Raw genomic sequence first — 18,242 nt, 5'->3', positions numbered from 1 at the left:
AGGAGGCAAAAAGGCGACTCCATGGGAAAGGGAAGCCACTGCCGCATCCTGTCTGCTCCTCCGAGTCCCCAGCAAGCACTAAAACAACATCAGCCGTGCTGCTGTGTCATGGTTTTCCAATACTATTATTTTCCACTTCCCCTTTGTTTGATGTTTAATAAATTCTTTTTTTTGTTCCACCTTCAGCATTTGTCCTGATGAATCCTATTCCACAAATAAAACTGAGGCAGGCATGTACTCTGGTACTGCTGGATGCCCAGTGGTGGTCACTAATAACCCATCAGCCACCCCTTTCCAGTTCTGATACTGGGGCCTCCAACCTCACCCCAGACAGTCTGGTCTTTGGTTTCAGGTCTCAGTGGTATAAAAGGGGGAGGGAAGGGCTGGGCAGCCCCACTCCCCCCTGCTCCTGGTGAGCTCTTATGCATACACCAGGATCTAGAAGGATTGACAGTTGCCTACTTTAGCCACACTTAGGCCCCTTGAAAATGAATAGTAGCAAAGAGCGATGATATGCATTTGCCTTTGTGTATTTATTCAACAAGAGCAGACAAGTTTCTTTGGGTAAATTTGATATCTTTTATTAAACCAACTCACATAATTGGAAAAATTCTTCTTTGCAAGCTTTCGGGTACAAACACCCTTTGGTCTTTATTCAACAAGGGCACTTATCTTCCGACGAGACCTGAATCACGTGGAGATAAAGCATCAGCAGTTGTTTAAGAAAAAGAAAAGCAATTATTTGGACCTGGCCAGGCCCAATTTGAGTGGTCTTGACCAAGAGACTTTATTCTGCCAGTTGTCATCGCAGTGCTTCGCTCGCTGACCACATCTGAACCTACAGCAGCACAAGGCAGCTCGATGGGTTGTGAGGTCTTTGAGAGGGCCTGACTTTTCCCACTGTGCCTACACTGCGCTTAGTCCAGCTGCACCGGCACCCCTAGGGCAACTCAACCACAAATAAAGGAGCAGTCTGCTGGCATTAAGGTCACTAGTAAGTGCCTTTATTTGGGAGAGTCGCACAGGATGTTCCCCCAACCTAATGCAACCGAGTCCGTCTGTGAGCACATTGTGACCCCACCAGAACAAGGCACACTAAACTCTATGCCCCAGGTCAAAGTGCAATATTCCCCACTCTCAGTCACATTCAGCCACTTGACAGGAACAAAGAGACAGCAGAAAACAATTAAAAGGCTTGGAAAAAAAATTTATTGTTATTATTATTTTTTACTGACATTTAAATTAATATTCTCTTTATTTTATTTATTTATTTATTTATTTTTACAATAAATATTTCAGTAATAGCATTTAAACAGACTGGAATTCAAATCCACTTCAGTACTCTTAAATTCCTGACAACAAAACACATGGATCCCGATGAATGAGCAGGTTTCACAGAACTCTGCAGTGACACGACTCGAGAGCGCGCTCCGGTTTTGCTTTTGATGCAGCTCTGTACAGCTTGCTTAGGTGTGACTGGTCCCAGCCGGGGTCTAGATCCCCTCTGGTGTGGTGCGACATGGGCTACGCAGAACAGAAAGCCAGAGTGCAATATATAAAGGAGGAAGGCTCCCCCTGTGCACGGGGGGAAGCACAAAGGCTGCGGGTCTGAGTACAGAGGTGCCCGTGCCTCATACCTACCCTCTGCAAGGGTGCAGCTGCCCCCAAGTAGAGTTCTCACAAGGTCCAACATGAAACAAAAATTAAAAACAAAAAAAAAAAATTTTTTAAATCACAAACTGTTTATTCACACTGTCTCAGAGTCTCCAAGACCAGAAGAGTCCAGGAGGTCAGCCCAGCAGCTTACCCACCATTAACTGCAGCAAAGTGACGGCCAAATCGTCTGTCAAAAGCCCCGAGAGAGACACCAGCTCGACTGCACTGGGCTGGGCTCAGGGCGTGCGACGGGTCCAACATAGAGTTACTGGTCGATAAAGCTCATTTTTGGAGGGAGGGGGAAGTGTGACCCTGGAAGCAAATGCCCTGACCCCAAGAGATGAAGAGAATGGCTGGAAGGAGAGACAAAAAGAGCACCTGTGGGATGTGCACTGCATGATGGGAAGAGCCCCACCAGCTTGCTCGGCTGGCTGTGATGGAGCTGCAGGAGGGATTTCCAAAAGCCTAAGCAATTTAAGCACACAACTCCCGCTGCAAGTTGCTTAGGAGCTTTTGAAAATCTTTCTGGTGACATGGTTTTTCCCACCAGCCCTGCAGAGCCCACAGTGCTAGAGGAGACCAGCGGGACTTCAGTCCAGCCCGGTTTGCTCAACGCATGTTATTTAAGGAGCAAGGTTTAGGCCTACAGTCTCTTACTGGAGACAACACAGGCTTTAAAAAGCCCAGCTCAGCTCTTAGCCTTCAGATTCAACAGGTTGGCTGCTGGGAAACCCACTCCTTGCCAGGGGAGCTTGCAGGCATGGAAAGCCTGAAGCAAAAGACAAGAGCCCACCAAACCACTTCTAGAGGGCTGGCCTGTGCAGGATGCTCAGCCGGGCAAAGGGAGGGTGTGGATCTAGAGTGCAGCAATTTGGGATCAACAGGGTAGATGAGCTTATTCTGTAGCAAAAAGTCCCTCGTTTTGAATGAGCTTAATCTAATGCCAAGCCCCCGCAGGGAGCTTATGAGGAGCAGCACGCCTGGAAGAACTCTGCACAGATGAGTCTCTCTTCACCTTGCCCAGTGGAGCTGTGCTCCGAGCTTTGGCTGCCCGCAGGCATTAAACATAGGCACATGGTCAGGGACAGCCAAGGCTGTGCTCAGATAAAGCCTCCCAGGCCATCAGATCTGCTGTCTGGAAGCAACTGTGCCAGGCTGAATAGCTGTCAAGTGAGAACAAAGTAGGTCCTGGTTGAACGAGTGAAGGAGGCAGATTTATATCCTGGCATCGAGATGTGTCAGTCCAAACCTGGCAAGTAACAACCAGAACTGAGCATCGTAAACTCTGCTCCTGGGGCATGTTCTCTAGGGCTGCACGGTAGCGGCTGACCGAGTTACTGGTAGCAAACAGCATCCCTGACTGGGGTGAGAGCTCGCTAGGAGCAAAATGCTGTAGGATAACCCCCCTGCTCTGTTCACCTCCTCCTGGCTGCCAGGACACCGAGCATGCATCCTTGTTCAGCAGGGAAGAGGTCGGACAACTTCTGTCCTAACCATGGTCCTGGTCAGTTGGTCTCGTGCTGTCTCATTAGCCCTGGATCGCTGCCACTTCCTAGTGTTTGAGGTAGAATGAATGGGTAAGGCAAGCAAGATAGTAGCAAATACTTCGTCTTAGCTACGGCTACCCTTACCCCAGGGTTACTTCCTCTACATTTAAGCAAAGACCAAATATGCATTAAGACTGCTTAGTGGCTCACCATAATCCCTACTGGTCCAAGACACCCAATTAAGTGGCACAGCACGTAAAAGAAATGTACACTTCCTGACACGGGAGAGAGACAGAGAGATTCTCCAGTGGCTTTCATCAGACAAATGATTCACCTCCATCTGAGCGTGGTAGGATAAAGCAAGAGAAGCAACTTGCCAGAAAGTTTCCTTCGCAAAGGGAGAGGTCACCTGAGAAGTATTTTTGTTTTTTTCTTAAAGCCGCTAGTTCACCATTGGCTAAAACCAAAGCGTCTCAGCTGTTCAGATCACGAGCATGGGAAGCAGCAGAGCTGCACACTTGGATCTATGAAGGGTAAGAAAAAACTCAGCTGGGCCTCAAGTTCCCAAAAGAAATAGCGAGAGAGATGAGACTCTCCCAACAGACAGACCGGATTTGTTGTAAGAGGCCAAAGAGCTGCTCTCACGAGAGGGGCTAGTCCAGGAGCCTGGACAGAACTGGTCTGGTCAGCAGCGCAGCTCCCATGTTAGTCAACAGCAGTTTTAAGTGCTTGGGAACACTGGAAAACAGAGGAGGCCATTTCCACCGAGGAGCCTGGCAAGAGATCTCAGGAGCCCAACCCCAGGAACACAGTTTGCACGTTTTGCTTTAACGACCAACACAGATAGGTCTTCCACGAGATTCACAGCTGGCGAACGTTGGCCACAGGTATCAACGTCTTCAAGTACAGCAGCAACAGGGGCTAACGGCAGTGCATCGGTGCAATGGGCTGGGGAAGGGACGTGATACTCCTTGCACCACAGCCCCTGCTTTTCCTATGTTTTTTTCCTAATGGAAGAGCTGCAACATAACTGCTTATATGAGATGGTAATGCGGACTGTAATGGCTACCTTTTATTCACAAGTCGTTGACTTCAAAGGCTCAGCCCTGTACATCATCTAGCTGGGGTACAAACACACACACAGCGCTGGCATAGAGCCCCAGGGGGTTGTGGGAGGCTGCAGGGCTAGCTGCCAACCATAAGCTTGCTCTAAAAAACAGTCATGAAAAGCCTCTCCAAGGAAATGAGGCTGGGCGCGTTACGAGTCCTTTCCAACACCAGAGAAGCCATGTAATGAGCTTTGGTTTAGCTCCTAAATACTCAGCAAATACCTCACCTTAAAGCAAAGCAAAGCAAAGCCTTTTGCCTGACCATGGGAAGGTAAGAAAGAGAAGCACCTTCAGGAAACCAGTAGCTTATTTTGTGAGCATAATCTTCTGGCCAGACACAGGAGTGGAAGTAGGACACGAGCCTCCTGAGATGCAATGGATAAGAGAAGGAAAGCCATGCAATACTCAGTGAGGAAGTCACCCACTTAACTCACCTCTAGTAACCACATTTTAATCAATATTAAACCTCACAACATTACTCAGGCACACTGAGAGCCTACAGGCTTCCTTCATTGATGCTAATGTCTTCTTGCCGGTATTTCAGGTCAAGGTACAAACTGTGGCACTGCAGTATAATTTGGGGAACATTTTCAAAGACTGCAGGGGTAGGTGTGTCGATAAGTTATTCTTTGGCAGCTTAAGTCTTTGCCTGGCAGAAACTGCCCCTTCCCCAGCCCAAAAGAAATGGATCACCTCTCCAGTATGAAGAAAGGGAATGCTAAGCACAGACGCACAGGGTAACGAATGAGAAGATGGTCGCGATCTTTCCCGAGAGGAAAATAGCTCGGAAAGGAACTTCCACCCCACTACAAAACGAAGAGGCTCAATTCAACAAGGAACAAGCATCTTAGTATGACCTTGGTGAGTGGACACAGGGACACCCGTCACGCAGCCCAACCCTTCAATAGAGAACATGCTTATTTAAAAAAATTACTTAGGAAAACATCCCAGCTGGAGAGAGACTCATTTCTCCCCACCGCCTGATCCTTAACAGGGCAAGATTTGTTCAGTCTCTCTGACCAAGCATTTCTCTCCCCAGAATCTGCGATAACAAGCTTGAGTTACTACATTCAGACCAAAACAGCATGCATGGAAACACCGTGTGGCAAACCGTGCCCAGAGAACAAGATCTGACACCAAACCCTGCTCTACTTGATCTTTTCACTCGCCTGCCTCAACTCACGCAGCATTCGACCCCAATGCATTTCCAGCTAACCTGTTTGTAAATATTGTGCTAGTGTCAAGGTGTAGTACGGTTAAGGCACTAAAATCCAAGATTCCTCAGAGATTAGCCTGAATAGATAAAAAGCAGCTCCAGTTTTAAGGAGAAAGGCATCCCGCCTGAAGAGCCTGATGATAAAATGGGGACGTGTTGAGTGGAAATCCTGCTGTAATGGCCGGCCCATACACAACCAAGGGTGGATTTTTTAGGGCACATTTCTATGTATAGCTACAAAGTATAGTTGATTGTGACGCATAGCTACGCTCACAAACCATGTGCTAAAAGGAACCAAAAATGCTGCCCCAAAAATCAGGAAGCAGATGGATTCTCACAATGTCCCTCACCCCGGTCCATAAATGCAGTAATACTGCCATGATGAGGAGATGCCACAAAACACAGAACACCCACAACACCATACTTCAAACTTTGGGACTAGAAAACCCCTTAGCATGAATGCTGATGGGTAAATCACCCATGTGCTTCATGGTCCGTCAATACATGAACGTGGAGGGGACAGGAAGCCCCACCTCAGCTCTGTATCACTGCCGCTAGCAGGCTTTTCCACTTGAAAAATGTTCCACAGGTATTTAAACATTGTCCCCCATTTCCAAGGCTTGGTTCAGCTTTCCTTATGTTTCCTGTGCAACTATGATTTAAATTAATCTGCCCATAATTATTATAATTCATTCAACAGCTACAGCATCAAAAATTCAAGCACGACGTAATTCCTCTGTACATGTAGGCTTCTCCTGTGCAAGGTCAGTAAATATACATGAGTAAGCTACTTTATTAAATAATGTCTGAAAGGGGACTCCCCCCTCTCCCAGATTAAACGCCTTTCTCCAGTCCAGATTTATAGTCATGACACCAACACAAAACTTGCTCTGTCATTTCAGCCCCCAAAACTCAAACAAACATGATGTTAAACACAAGAAAGAAGGAAGCAGCAGTGAGATCTCCCTGCATCAGCTTGTTTCCCTGCTCTTCGCAGGGTGTACCTCTCTGATCTCTTATACAACACCACCTAGGTTTGAGTTCAAAGTAAAAAACAACCTATTTACAATAAATGTTGTGAAATGGCTTCTGAATTTTACATTTCATAATTCCCATGACAATGATTCAAACGTACAAAAGAAAAAAAAATGTTAAATAGTAATTACAGCTAAGTTTTCCTAATGCAGATGACTTCTCACCAACAGAAGGAACACGCTGTGACCAAACTACTACCCAAGTTTTACAACATCCATGTCTGAATGAATTTGTTCCCATGGTAAAATTACATATGAACACTCTGCTGTGCTTGTTTGCTTCCGGATGCAGCCTGTCCAGAACGCTGGGTTTAGGCTGCACTCTTCATTCAAGCACAAGTCTTCATTAAATAAAAGTGAACAGAAAAGAAAATCGGCATTCAAACTTCACCACCACGCAGTTCAAACAAATTAACAACTAATGCCAATCAAATCAAGTGTGTGAATAGTAAACAGAAATAATCTCCTTGGATGAGATGTGCGGTCTAGCTATGAGGACAGTGATGTCAAAAATAAATCTATACTTCAAGTAATCTCCATTCCTTCCCCCAAATACCGTATGTATAGAAGTGTGCAGTCATGACTGGTAAGGTGTTTTTCCAAGCTGTGGGATTTGTCACTATTTGAGTACCTGGAGGGGATAAGTGTATCTGAATGCAGGCACAGCAGACCAGAGATAGCACTGCCACAGATCTAAAGTTAGAAGAGGTCCAGATACCTTGCAATGAGCCACCAACCCACCCCTTAACAAGCAGGTCATACTAGTGTCACAGAAGAGAAGATCTAGCCCTGCATAACTGTTATAGGCTGCCGTTGGGCACTTGCCACCCCGAAGATAACCAGTGCCGTTAAGCTCATGGGAACACACAGACCTGCAGCACTCAAAGAACGCACACAGGAAACGTGCAGTCAGCAACGAGAATACTGTTAGGATGTGGTTCAATTAAGCACAGCTGGAAAAACAAGAGGGGAGCGGAGTTGGGAAACGGGAATAAAGATGCTTTGACCATTGTTATTTCCAGTGAAATGCCTCAATTTCTGAGTTGGATATCATTATATATTCCTAAAAAGAGAATTTGAATGGATGTGTGCACACATGTGCAAGAGGGTACAGCAACACAGAGGGAAACAAATTCAACGGTCTGTCCTGGGCAACCATGCAGGGACAGAGGTCACCTACAAGCCTTTGCATACCACCAGGATGTTCCTCATTGGCCTCATGGCTCAGGCAGCACCATTATGGATGCCTCAGGCCCTCTATTCTAACTCAGCTGCTATGTTACTTCTGATGACTTCCAGCAGTCACCTTTGAGTAAAGCGATCCATGTTCCCGAACCAGCTTTACTTCAAGAGTTAGGACTTGAGATGTCACTGGGAACAATCAACTGGTCTGAATATACAGAAATAGCTTTGAAGGCTACTCGCCTTATCGGATCCCATCCATATCCATGCGGTACAAGAATGGCAGTCGGGGCCAGACCTCGTGCCCAGCCCTCCCTGCCGATGCTGGATACCACACGCACACTGCCCCAGTGTCTGTCCAGAGGATAAATTTAGATCTGTGGTGATGGTTGAAGTATTTACAGGATATTTGCAGCAGCTATTTACAGTACTTCTGCAGCCTGCAGGCCGATTTTCTGTTCTTCCACTTCTAGTCAATCTGTACTGCGCTTCTTTAGTGAGAAGGGTCGGATATTGAAATGCTTGCTTAGCTGGTTCACCTGGGGATGAGAATAATCACAGGAAAGCAACGTGAGCCATCTCAGCTTCAGACAGGTAGGGGGATATGAACAGGTGTGCGTGCACATGGGAGACCACAGCCACTATGGCAGGCCATGGAGGAGTGGCTGTGCCCAGTCTGGAGACCACTTAAGCTCCCTTCAAACCATTCACTCCTGGGTTCCTCATTAAAGGTTTAATACTTTCCTTTAGCAGAAGGAAGAACCTGGCAGGCAGGGGGTAAGCCTCATCAGCTTTAGCAATTTGAGTCCCCTGATCTCAGAACTGCAACCAGTACTCTTCAGAGGACTGAAATACTCACACTCCCCAAGTTGGGCACTTATGGCCCAACCTGTCCACCAGGAAGTCTGTTTCCAACCCTCCCCAGTCAGCAGCTGGTTTTACCCCACAGCACTGCTGAATATCTGCACCTTCTAAGTTGATCTGCACACTGCCTAACACAATTTAATAGGCCTCAAACATTTAGGTGAATATTTGTTTCCTGAATCATTTGAAGCAATTGACTCAAAATGCTACCAGCTGTGCTCAAAAAAAGATGAGCTTATACTGGAGCAGGGACAGGGGAATGAGTCACTTTTGTGAAAGACAATAGAGATCTCAATTTGTTTAGACCACAAAAGCAAAGGCTGACATGGAAGACAATTGCTGCTCAAATACCTGAGGGAAATGCACATCACAGGAGATGAACTGTGGGGGTACAAGGGCACCTAGGAATAAACTGGCCATGAACAGTTTCAGGTTGGTTGTTCATGAGCCACATGAACATGCAGCAGGGCCTGGCTCACCTTTTATCTATAGGTGATACTCAGAGTAGCAGCACAGGACCTTCCTCAGGCTCTGTGCTATCAGTGTCCTGTGGACATCATGGTAGATTTGTACTTTATAGATAGACAGATACCTCTGTCTGTCTGTCTCATGACCTTGAGCTCACTTCATCACCTTGAGCTCACTTCATCAGATACTGTGAAAGGACAGCATGACGCAGTGTATAAAGTGCAGTGAGTGATCTGAACACAAAAGGGTGGGGAGGGAGGAAGGGGGCAGCAAACAAGAGAAGAATCTATAGGAACAAAAGCTAATCCAGGTAATGGGATAAAACGCCATAATCCCCATTTAAACCATGCTTAACACACTAGTCTGTGGATGATTTCTTGTTCTGCAAGTTCCCATTTGTATCTGTTTTTAAAGATTTGCTGCCTGAGAACAGCCATCCTGAGGTCAGCAATGGAGTGCCCAGGGACGATAAAGTGGTTGGCCACAGGCCTTTGTTTTTCTGCAGCTGATGCCATATCAGTGTACATTCATTCTTGCATGTAGACTACCTTGCCTGTCTTGTGTAGAGAGCAGACGGGCATTGTAAGCAGGTGATGGTGTATCAAATGTTAGTAATACTGCAGGTAAAAAATGAGCCTTAGACGTTCTACCCTTTGTTACTTGGTCCAGTGATGACATGGTCTGTATTGAGGTGGGGGCACAGTAGGCATTTGGGTTCATTGCAAGGATACATTCAAATAACTCACTCCACTTTACATGCTGCTCTACACTTGTCTTTTCACATCATCTAATAAAGTGAGTTTGAATTTGCAAGAGCTTGTGCTCTACAAATACCTTATTTAATCTATAAAGGCAAAAATCTACCCTGCCTTCTGCCCGACTTCAGACTAACATGGTGAACTACCTCCCTCTGTAAGGGTCCTGCCACCAGACAGCAAAAAAAGCAGGACATTGGTATGTAATGCAGAAGAACCTGTGCCAAGAGGCTGCATGCCTAAGCTCTGAAGACAGCTTTCATCATCCCTGTATGGCCCCTTCTCATGCTGACCTTCAAGAGGCCAGCTCATTTCCTCCAGAGACAGCATGGTGTGTGGCCAGGGTCCTGCAATCAGGAGCTCTGCTTTTTAGATGAGATTAGGGAAAGACTAAGACCAAATCATAAGGCTGGAGGAGAGTTCAGGATCAATTTTAAAAGGGATTCAGAGCTGGCAGAAAGTGCTGAATGCACACAGCACTTTGGCAATGCAACTGTCTCGCCCACGGCCTGCTCACCCCGCTACAAACTCAACCTGGTCCACTCCCCATGAGTATTTCAAAGGGCTTCTGAACATGAGAGGGAGAGCATATGGAGGATGAGGGAGGGAAGTGGTCATAAACACTAGAGCCAAAAAGGAGTGATCCAATCTGATCTCTATGACAGCCCAGTCCAGGGAACCCAACTCTGGTCTCATGGTTTGATAAGCTGGTTTACTGAACTGGCCTGAAGCCACATGCCCTCTGGATCCTATTCTGGCTCTCAAGCAGGTTACTTCTCCATTCAGCTGCCTTAGAAAGAAAGAGAACAGGGTTTTCAGCTGAGGGACAATGTCATTGATAGCTACCCCATATGGCAGGAAGCAGGTGCTCTTACTGTGCTTCCTCCTTCACTCTGGTGCCTGTGACCAGGGGAGATCATCCATCTCCAAGCCTTCCCTGCTTCTCCCCAGAAGACAGCAAACTAGTCACAGGGAAGGGACTCATGCCCATTTGCCTCAGCACTTCACCCCTTCCACAATACTCATGGTGGAATTAATAACAACTGCAAAGGATGAGGAACTAAAGCAGCAAGTGATGGGGTGAAGTGGGACAGATGAGCACAGGCACTGAGGACCCTGGAGGGTCTATTCCAGAATAACTTATTGTGTAGAAAGGCCCTTAGATAATCGTGAAACGGAAAAGCAGGGGTCAACCAGGTCTAACCTCAGTGGGACAAAGCACTGGGAAACGCAGGAAAGGGGAAACCTGAGCCCTGGCAGCCAGGAGAGGAGGGATTCGATGTACTATTAGGCCCTTCCTCTTCAACTGTGATTCAGCCACTGATTTTGTGATCTCTAAGTTACTTATCTCACTCAAATCCTTCTTGAACAGAAGTCTCATTATGCTAACTGGCAAGGCAAGAGCCTGGGAGTTGCTTTCCCTGTTGTAGTTACTTCAGGCTTTTCTCCCGGAGGGTTCTGAGGTTAAACCTAGAGCTCCTAAGGGACAGGACTTCCCAAGGCAGTGTCGATGATAAACACACGTTAATGAATGTGTTACTTCCAGTGGGAACTACATGAAGCTGCAGCACTCATTTCTGGGGCACATCTAATGGGATTACATTCCCCAGCTCTCTTTTGTTATTTTATTAATCTAGGCTTTAGGAGTTGGGTAGAGCTTGCCTGGACCATAGGGAAGGACAAGATGTCCCCTTTCCTCCACATCCCCACTCCTGCTTGAAAGCCAGCCAGATTGCCGTTAACCCAAGTTGTCCTGAAGCAGCTTGAAAGAAAGCAAAACTGCACTTCAGCCATTTATGGTTCTTTATTTTTATGTTTTTACTGTTTCGCCAGCCACAAGCATTCAAATTTCAGGCAGGTTCTGAGGACAACGTGGACAGAATGTCTGAAAACATTTTCAGATGGCTCAGCATGAGGAATCAGTTAATGCTTATTGGGAAGTGCATAAATTGCACGCAATGTGGAAATACTGGGTTATGTCTGTTTATAGGACATTACAGTTGTCCTCCCAAGCAGGGCAACAACAGACTTAAGTCTCTTACATGAAGTTCTCTAGCAGCTGCAGCCTACTGAGCTCAAGTTCTAAAGTGAGATGTAATACTTCAGAGGTGAATCTAAACCCTCGCACATCACAATACCCAACTAGCACTCCGCCATTTCAAGAAATTACTTGATTTGGGATGTCACTCTGATTTTGGCATTCTTATAGACACAGAACCATACCCAGGCGCGGACTTGGGAATATGAAACCCGATGTTTGTTTGTTTTTTGGTTGTTTTTTTTTTTTTAACCAGTTTGGGCTTCATACATTTTAAGCTACAACTGTGATGCAAAGCAGGTTTAACCCAGGTTTGGGGTGACATGGTTTCCATTTAAAAATGAATAAAAATATCTGATGCAGCCAGAAAAATCTGTTTGACCAATAGCATTTTGTTGCATTATAATGCATGTTCCCCCCATGTAAAACAAAGGCTGGGACTCTTACTGACATTGCATATTTATGCAAAATGCAAAGAGGGACTAAGTGCCCCTCTACGCCTGTAGTCTGTGCTGCTTCACTGCTTAGAAAAAGCTTTAGAACCACACTGATTCCAGCTGCCATCCTTTTTTTAAGTATCCCACCAAATGTAACACAATGGGCCCACAAATACTTTAAGTGAAATAGTCTTAGCTAAACTCCAAGCCCCCATATGCCGTGTTCACTTACCACACACACTCCGTAGTGAATGTGCGCCACGGTGATGACTGCTGTTAATGTGTACAGGAGAATTGTTTCATTATTTGGTGCTAATCCATAGAGCACCACGAAAACAACCACCGCTAGTGGCAGCAGCATCCAGTTCAGAGGCTGGCATCGGGTGTTGCTCATCTGACACACAATCAGCTGGCACTGCAAAGAGAAGCAATTCTGTTAAACACACTCAGTTTGCAAAGGGCCATGTTAGATGCAAACTCCAGAAACCTCGTGGCTTTTCAGCAAGGGAAACAAGGGCCGTGTGCATGCCTAGGCTGACATTTATTAGAACATAGCTGATTGTTTGCTCTGAACCTTTCTAAATATTTGAAGACTTCAAATATGCCCATGAGAAATCGGTGTTGGAGCCTGACCCTATCTGGTCAATTTGTACTGACTAGATCAATCCTAATCAAACAGGATTAAATCTTACCTGCAAAGCTGGTAGAAAAACCACACCAAAAAGGGAAGGGGACAAAACAGCACATTCCTCATCACAACAGACCAAAGACAGCAATGAAGATGAGTAGGCCTGTTGTCATGCAGGGTCTGGATTTCAGAGGGGCATCTTTGACATTTGGGGATGCTTTCACTTAGGCAGGCTGATCAGACTGTACAGAGCTTAACTAATTTCACAGAAATCAGAGAAGCTAAGAGAAGGACTTCAAAATAATAGACACGTCATCTAGCGCTAGAGCTCCCATGATGCAAGTATCGCTATTTTTCTGGTTTGGGGGGAGTTAGATTCCAGCATTATAGATAGCAGCAACAGTGCTCTTACTGAAATGTTAGCAAAGGCTGTTCCAACCATGAAGTAGAAGAGCCGAGGGTGGACCTCCAGGATGTCCGATGGCGACACGAAAATCCAGGTAGTGCACAGAGCAAACAGTAACACCGGTGAGAGAAATGGCAGCATTATTTCATAGAGTGAGTGGTGCTTCAGGGTGTTACTTTTATAGGCCCTTTAAAGAAAGCAAAGGACAGGAAAAAAAAGGTCAAATGACAGGAAGCTGCAGCCTCTACTAGAGTGGGCTGAAGACTATTAGAAACCACTAGTTTTGCAGTTGTAGTATGTGAGGCAGTCCTCAGAATCATCAACTGTAACTTCCACAGATCACTGAAGTCAGTGACATTTGCAAATGATTGACCTCCATCCCTATAGTTTAATAGCCATCAAACCTACCCACCCCCAGAAGTTCCTTCACCAGGTACTCTGTTCTCTGCCAGTAAGCCGGGCTTCTAGCATCAGTTTCTCCGTTTATTATGGAGAGGAAAGAGAATAGATGAGAGGTGCAGCATAGAGCATGGTATCATGATCTACACACACTGTGAAGCAGGCTGGGGCCTATGTTCTCAATGAGGCACAACGCAGTATAACAGGTACGCCTCTAAAATCCATTTTGTTTAAAAATAATTAGTGAGTGGCCTCTGGGCTGCAAGGAAGCTACGGATATACTATATACTTTATAGGGTCACAAAACCCTTAGACATGGGTGTCACAGTGGATGTAGTCTTTCTAGACTTTAGGAAGGCCTTCGACACTGTCTCTCATCCCATCCTCATTACTAGGGGACTGTAGCATCAACACCTACACAGTCAGATGAGTCACTAACTGGCTGGAAGGTCACACCCAGACAGCAGTGATGGACAGGTCTTATTTGACCTGGAGGGATGTGGGCAGTGGAGTCCCGCAGGGCTCGGTCCTTGGACCCGCGCTGTTCAAAATCTTCATCAGCGACTTGGACAAGTGGGTAAAAAGCAACCTGTTCAAATTCACAGACGACACTAAGATGTGGGGAGAAGTGGGCATGATAGAAGGGAGGAATTGGCTGCATCGGACCTGGACAGGTTATAGGGGTGGGCAGATGAGAACAGCATAGGTTTCAACACTGACAAGTGCAAGGTGCTGCACCTGGGGAGGAAGAACCAGCAGCAGACCTACAGGCTGGGGAACAACCTTCTTGTCAGTGCAGAGGCAGAAAAGGATCTTGGAGTCATTATTGTTGCCAAAATGAACATGGGCCACCAATGTAGGGACGCGGTCAGGAAGGCCAGCCGCACCTTGTCATGCATCCACAGATGCATCTCGAGCAGGTCCAAGGAGGTGATCCTCCCCTTCTATGCGACACTGGTCAGGCCGCAGGTAGAGTACTGCATCCAGTTCTGGGCACCGCACTTCCGGAGGGATGTGGACAGCATGGAGAGGGTCCAGAGGAGGCCACTCGCATGATCAGGGGGCAACAAGGCAGACCATACGAGGAGAGGCTGCGGGACCTGAACGTGTTCAGCCTCCACAAGAGAAGGCTGAGGGGGATCTAGTGGCCTTTTACAAACTAGTCAGGGGGGACCAGCAGGCACTGGGGGAGTCCCTGCTCCCCTGAGCACTCCCAGTAGTGACAAGAAATAATAGTCACAAGCTGGCAGAGGGTAGATTCAGACTAGACATCATGAGGCGCGACTTCACTGTCAGGGCGGCTAGGAGCTGGAACCAACTTCCAAGCGAAGTGGTGCTGGCTCCTACCCTGGGGGTCTTTAAGAGGAGGCTAGATGAACACCTTGTCGGGGTTGTTTGACCCCAGTACTCTTTCCTGCCAGGGCAGGGGATCGGACTTGATGATTTGCTCAGGTCCCTTCCAACCCTACCAACTATGAAACTTAGCCACGGTTCTCCTTAAATTTCAACATTGGCAGGAAGCAGGCAGATTGAGGTGTCTGTCCTTTATGTGTTGCATGCCAAGCTCACCCAGTGGTGCAGGTCCACCACACAATGCCCTAAATAACAGAATAAATGACTGAATATGAGACATATGGGGGCTGGGAAGGGAAAGAACAAAGAAAACAAACAAAGAAAACTCAACTTACTTGTAAAAGTTGTACACGCTCATTGGCAGAGTCACTGTGAGTGCACAACCTGGAAGAGAAAGATCTAACTTACTGCAGTGTAACAGTTGAGCAAAGTCAGTCAAAAGCACTGACGTCTTTGGTAAGCATTAAAGGAGATGATCACAGTTTCATGTTATTATAAACAGTCATTGACAGTGTCATGTTTGGTTACAGTAGGGTGATAAAATTTGTTGGAAGTCTGTTGAATCAGAAACATCTTCCTTTAAAGCAGATATCAATTTCCTATTAAAAATAAGCCTGAGCAAAGGCCTGTGTCTCTATAAACTATTATAGCCATTTAAAGTAGTATTGCTGCCTTTATAGTATACAGCATCCAGTTACATGGTGCTGCCTTAATAGTATACAGCAGGAGTCAAATCAGTTGGTTGGCTGACTACATCCAGCACCCAGGGTTAATGCCAACATCATAAACCTACCATCAATTTGCATCATGAATGACAAATTTGGTAGGGGTGTGGGTCAGGAGGGGGATGAGACATTACCCACCTCTGGCAGTATTTGCATTAACTTACCGAGTGCTGGCCACATTGACACAGCAGTTTGGCATCCACAGCCAGAAGCCCTGCAGGATCTGGCCTGCAGGCCATGCGTTTCACATCCTCATTATGTACCATTAGAGGAAGAACAGCCTACTTTTGATGTCAGGCATGCTTTATAAATACAATATGCTGAATGAAGCATGCAATAGTTTTAGTCGTTACAAAAAGGTAAACGCTGGTATTTATATTCCTCCAGATGCAAGTCATTTCAGTTGATATTGCACAGAAATGCTTTGGTTTTAAATGATTTTGCTTCTGCTTAGTTAGCAGGTGCACAAACTTTTCTTCGTGGGGACATGTTCATTCATTCAAAAACACCCACCACAAGAAAACTAGTTTTCCTCTTCCAATTTAGGAATAAAATGCACCAGATGGAAGCAAATTAGAGATCCTCATTCTACAAAACTGAATGTCACTGACTAGACTTTAAAAGCTATTTAAGCCCCTAAAGAGCTAGGCAGATAATTACATAGCTTTGAAAATTTGACCCAGGGTGACCAGAAACAAGCACTAGATCAATTTACTAACTATGCTTTTATTTAATAAATACATAATTTAAATCAATAAGACTTGTTTCAATGGGTTTATTAAAGAAGTATTATCCTGCAGTTTTTAATCACATAAAAACAACTGTATTATGGCAGCTTCCATGATTTAACTGAATTCTGATTTCTCTCCAAAGACAACCTGACAGAATTAAAGTTATCATGCAAATAAACATCAATATTTTTCATTTTCTACACAATTAAAAGAAAAAAAGTGAGAGTCCAGAAACCACATGTTGCTGTGCAAAAATAAGAGCAGTTTATCCTTCTAAGAGAGCAAATACTAAGTTCAAATCAAAAGCAGACAGTAACTAAAAAGTAAAAGAGATTTAAACAAAAACAGAACAAACAAATAAAAAAAAATCAATTAAAATCAATTTTCCTGGCTGCTGAGCTAAAAACAGGACCAAAGGAAGCAACTATTTTTAATTCACTTTGCTTTGACTCAGTCCATCCTTGCTAAAGAAGTTTAATCCACTAATCCAATTTTTTGCTCAATTTTTGAAGTGGGGGAGGGAGCACCATGTTTTTGTTTTTGATTAAGCTCTTCTAAAATAGCTTGTCTTGCTTAGAGACGTGGCATTCACAGAGGTAGCTTCTTACTAAAAGATAAATTCATTCATCTGGCCTGTGGGATGAGGCACCAAATAGAAACTATTGACTGATCACTTTCTATCTTGTCAAGAAAAGAGGGGCATATTTCAGACAAAGTTATGATGCAGGGATAGTCTCAAAATATTTAGCCATTTTATTAAATATAATCCTGTGTGAGAAGGAGCTTCAAGCGAACGCCAACACTTCAAACATTTAATCTCACGATAAGCAGGTAAAGAATTAGATAGGCAAAATGGAAATAATATTATAGCAGACGACAACAAAAGACATTTATTTTAAAAAGGACCATGGTTCCAAAATGTTTTCTTTCCAAAAAGTGAACCACATGCAAACCAAGACATCAATAAAGCAAAGCTCCCTAGTTCCTCTAAGTCTGAGTTCTCAGCTATCTGCTGCTATGGCCATACATGGATAGAATTGCTTTGTTGGGAATAGAGTTAAACTCTATGTCAACTTGCATGTTCTCTAGATTCAAGGTTTAATTGATTCTTATTACCTGGGAACTACACACCTGCAAACCCTTATAAAGGCCGAGTCCCTGCAGAAATGCAGACTAACATGAGATTAGTATCTAGTTCAGGGGTAGCAGCACAGACTACAGGCAAAGAGAGGCACTTAGTCCTTCTTTACATTTTGCATAAATATGCAATGTCAGTAAGAGTCCCAGCCTTTATGTTTTACATTAGGGGGATGTGCAGAATAATGCAACAGAATGGTATTGGTCAAGCCAATTTTTCCAGCTGCATCAGATATTTTTAAATAGAAACCATGCCACCCCAAACCTGGGTTAAACATGCTTTGCATCACAATTGTAGCTTAAAATGTATGAAGCCCAAACTGGTTATAAAAAAACCCAACCAAAAAAACAAACAAACATATTTCATATTCCCAAGTTCACATTTGTGTATGGTTCTGTGTCTGTAAGAATGCCAAGGTCAGAATGACATCCTAAATCGATTACTTTCTTGAAATGGCGGAGTGCTAGTTGGGTACTGTGATGTGCGAGGCTTAGATTCACCCCTGAAATATTGCATCTCGCTTTAGAGCTTGACCTCGGTAGGCTGCAGCTGCTAGAGAACATCATGTAAGAGACTTCAGTCTGTTGCCTTGCTTGGGAGGACAAGTGTAATGTAG

General features: G+C 45.2%; 1 protein-coding gene across 1 annotated transcript in view; it reads right to left on the bottom strand.

Moving 5' to 3' along the window:
• Positions 1-1,186: 1,186 nt before the first annotated feature.
• SELENOI (selenoprotein I) overlaps positions 1,187-18,242 on the bottom strand; it is a 60,608-nt gene continuing 43,552 nt past the window's right edge. The window contains exons 7-10 of the mRNA XM_014601693.3: positions 15,368-15,416; positions 13,287-13,467; positions 12,479-12,661; positions 1,187-8,223 (exon numbers count right to left, since the gene is read on the bottom strand). Of these exons, the coding sequence (XP_014457179.1) occupies positions 8,158-8,223; positions 12,479-12,661; positions 13,287-13,467; positions 15,368-15,416 (479 nt within the window). The 3' untranslated portion in view covers positions 1,187-8,157. The remainder of the gene's footprint in view (positions 8,224-12,478; positions 12,662-13,286; positions 13,468-15,367; positions 15,417-18,242) is intronic.

Source organism: Alligator mississippiensis, chromosome 1 (genome assembly GCF_030867095.1).
Source record: "Alligator mississippiensis isolate rAllMis1 chromosome 1, rAllMis1, whole genome shotgun sequence".
In the NCBI taxonomy this organism is placed as follows: domain Eukaryota; kingdom Metazoa; phylum Chordata; order Crocodylia; family Alligatoridae; genus Alligator; species Alligator mississippiensis.
The sequence above is the reverse complement of the archived record's forward strand: the minus strand, read 5'-3'. Positions and strand labels throughout refer to the sequence as shown.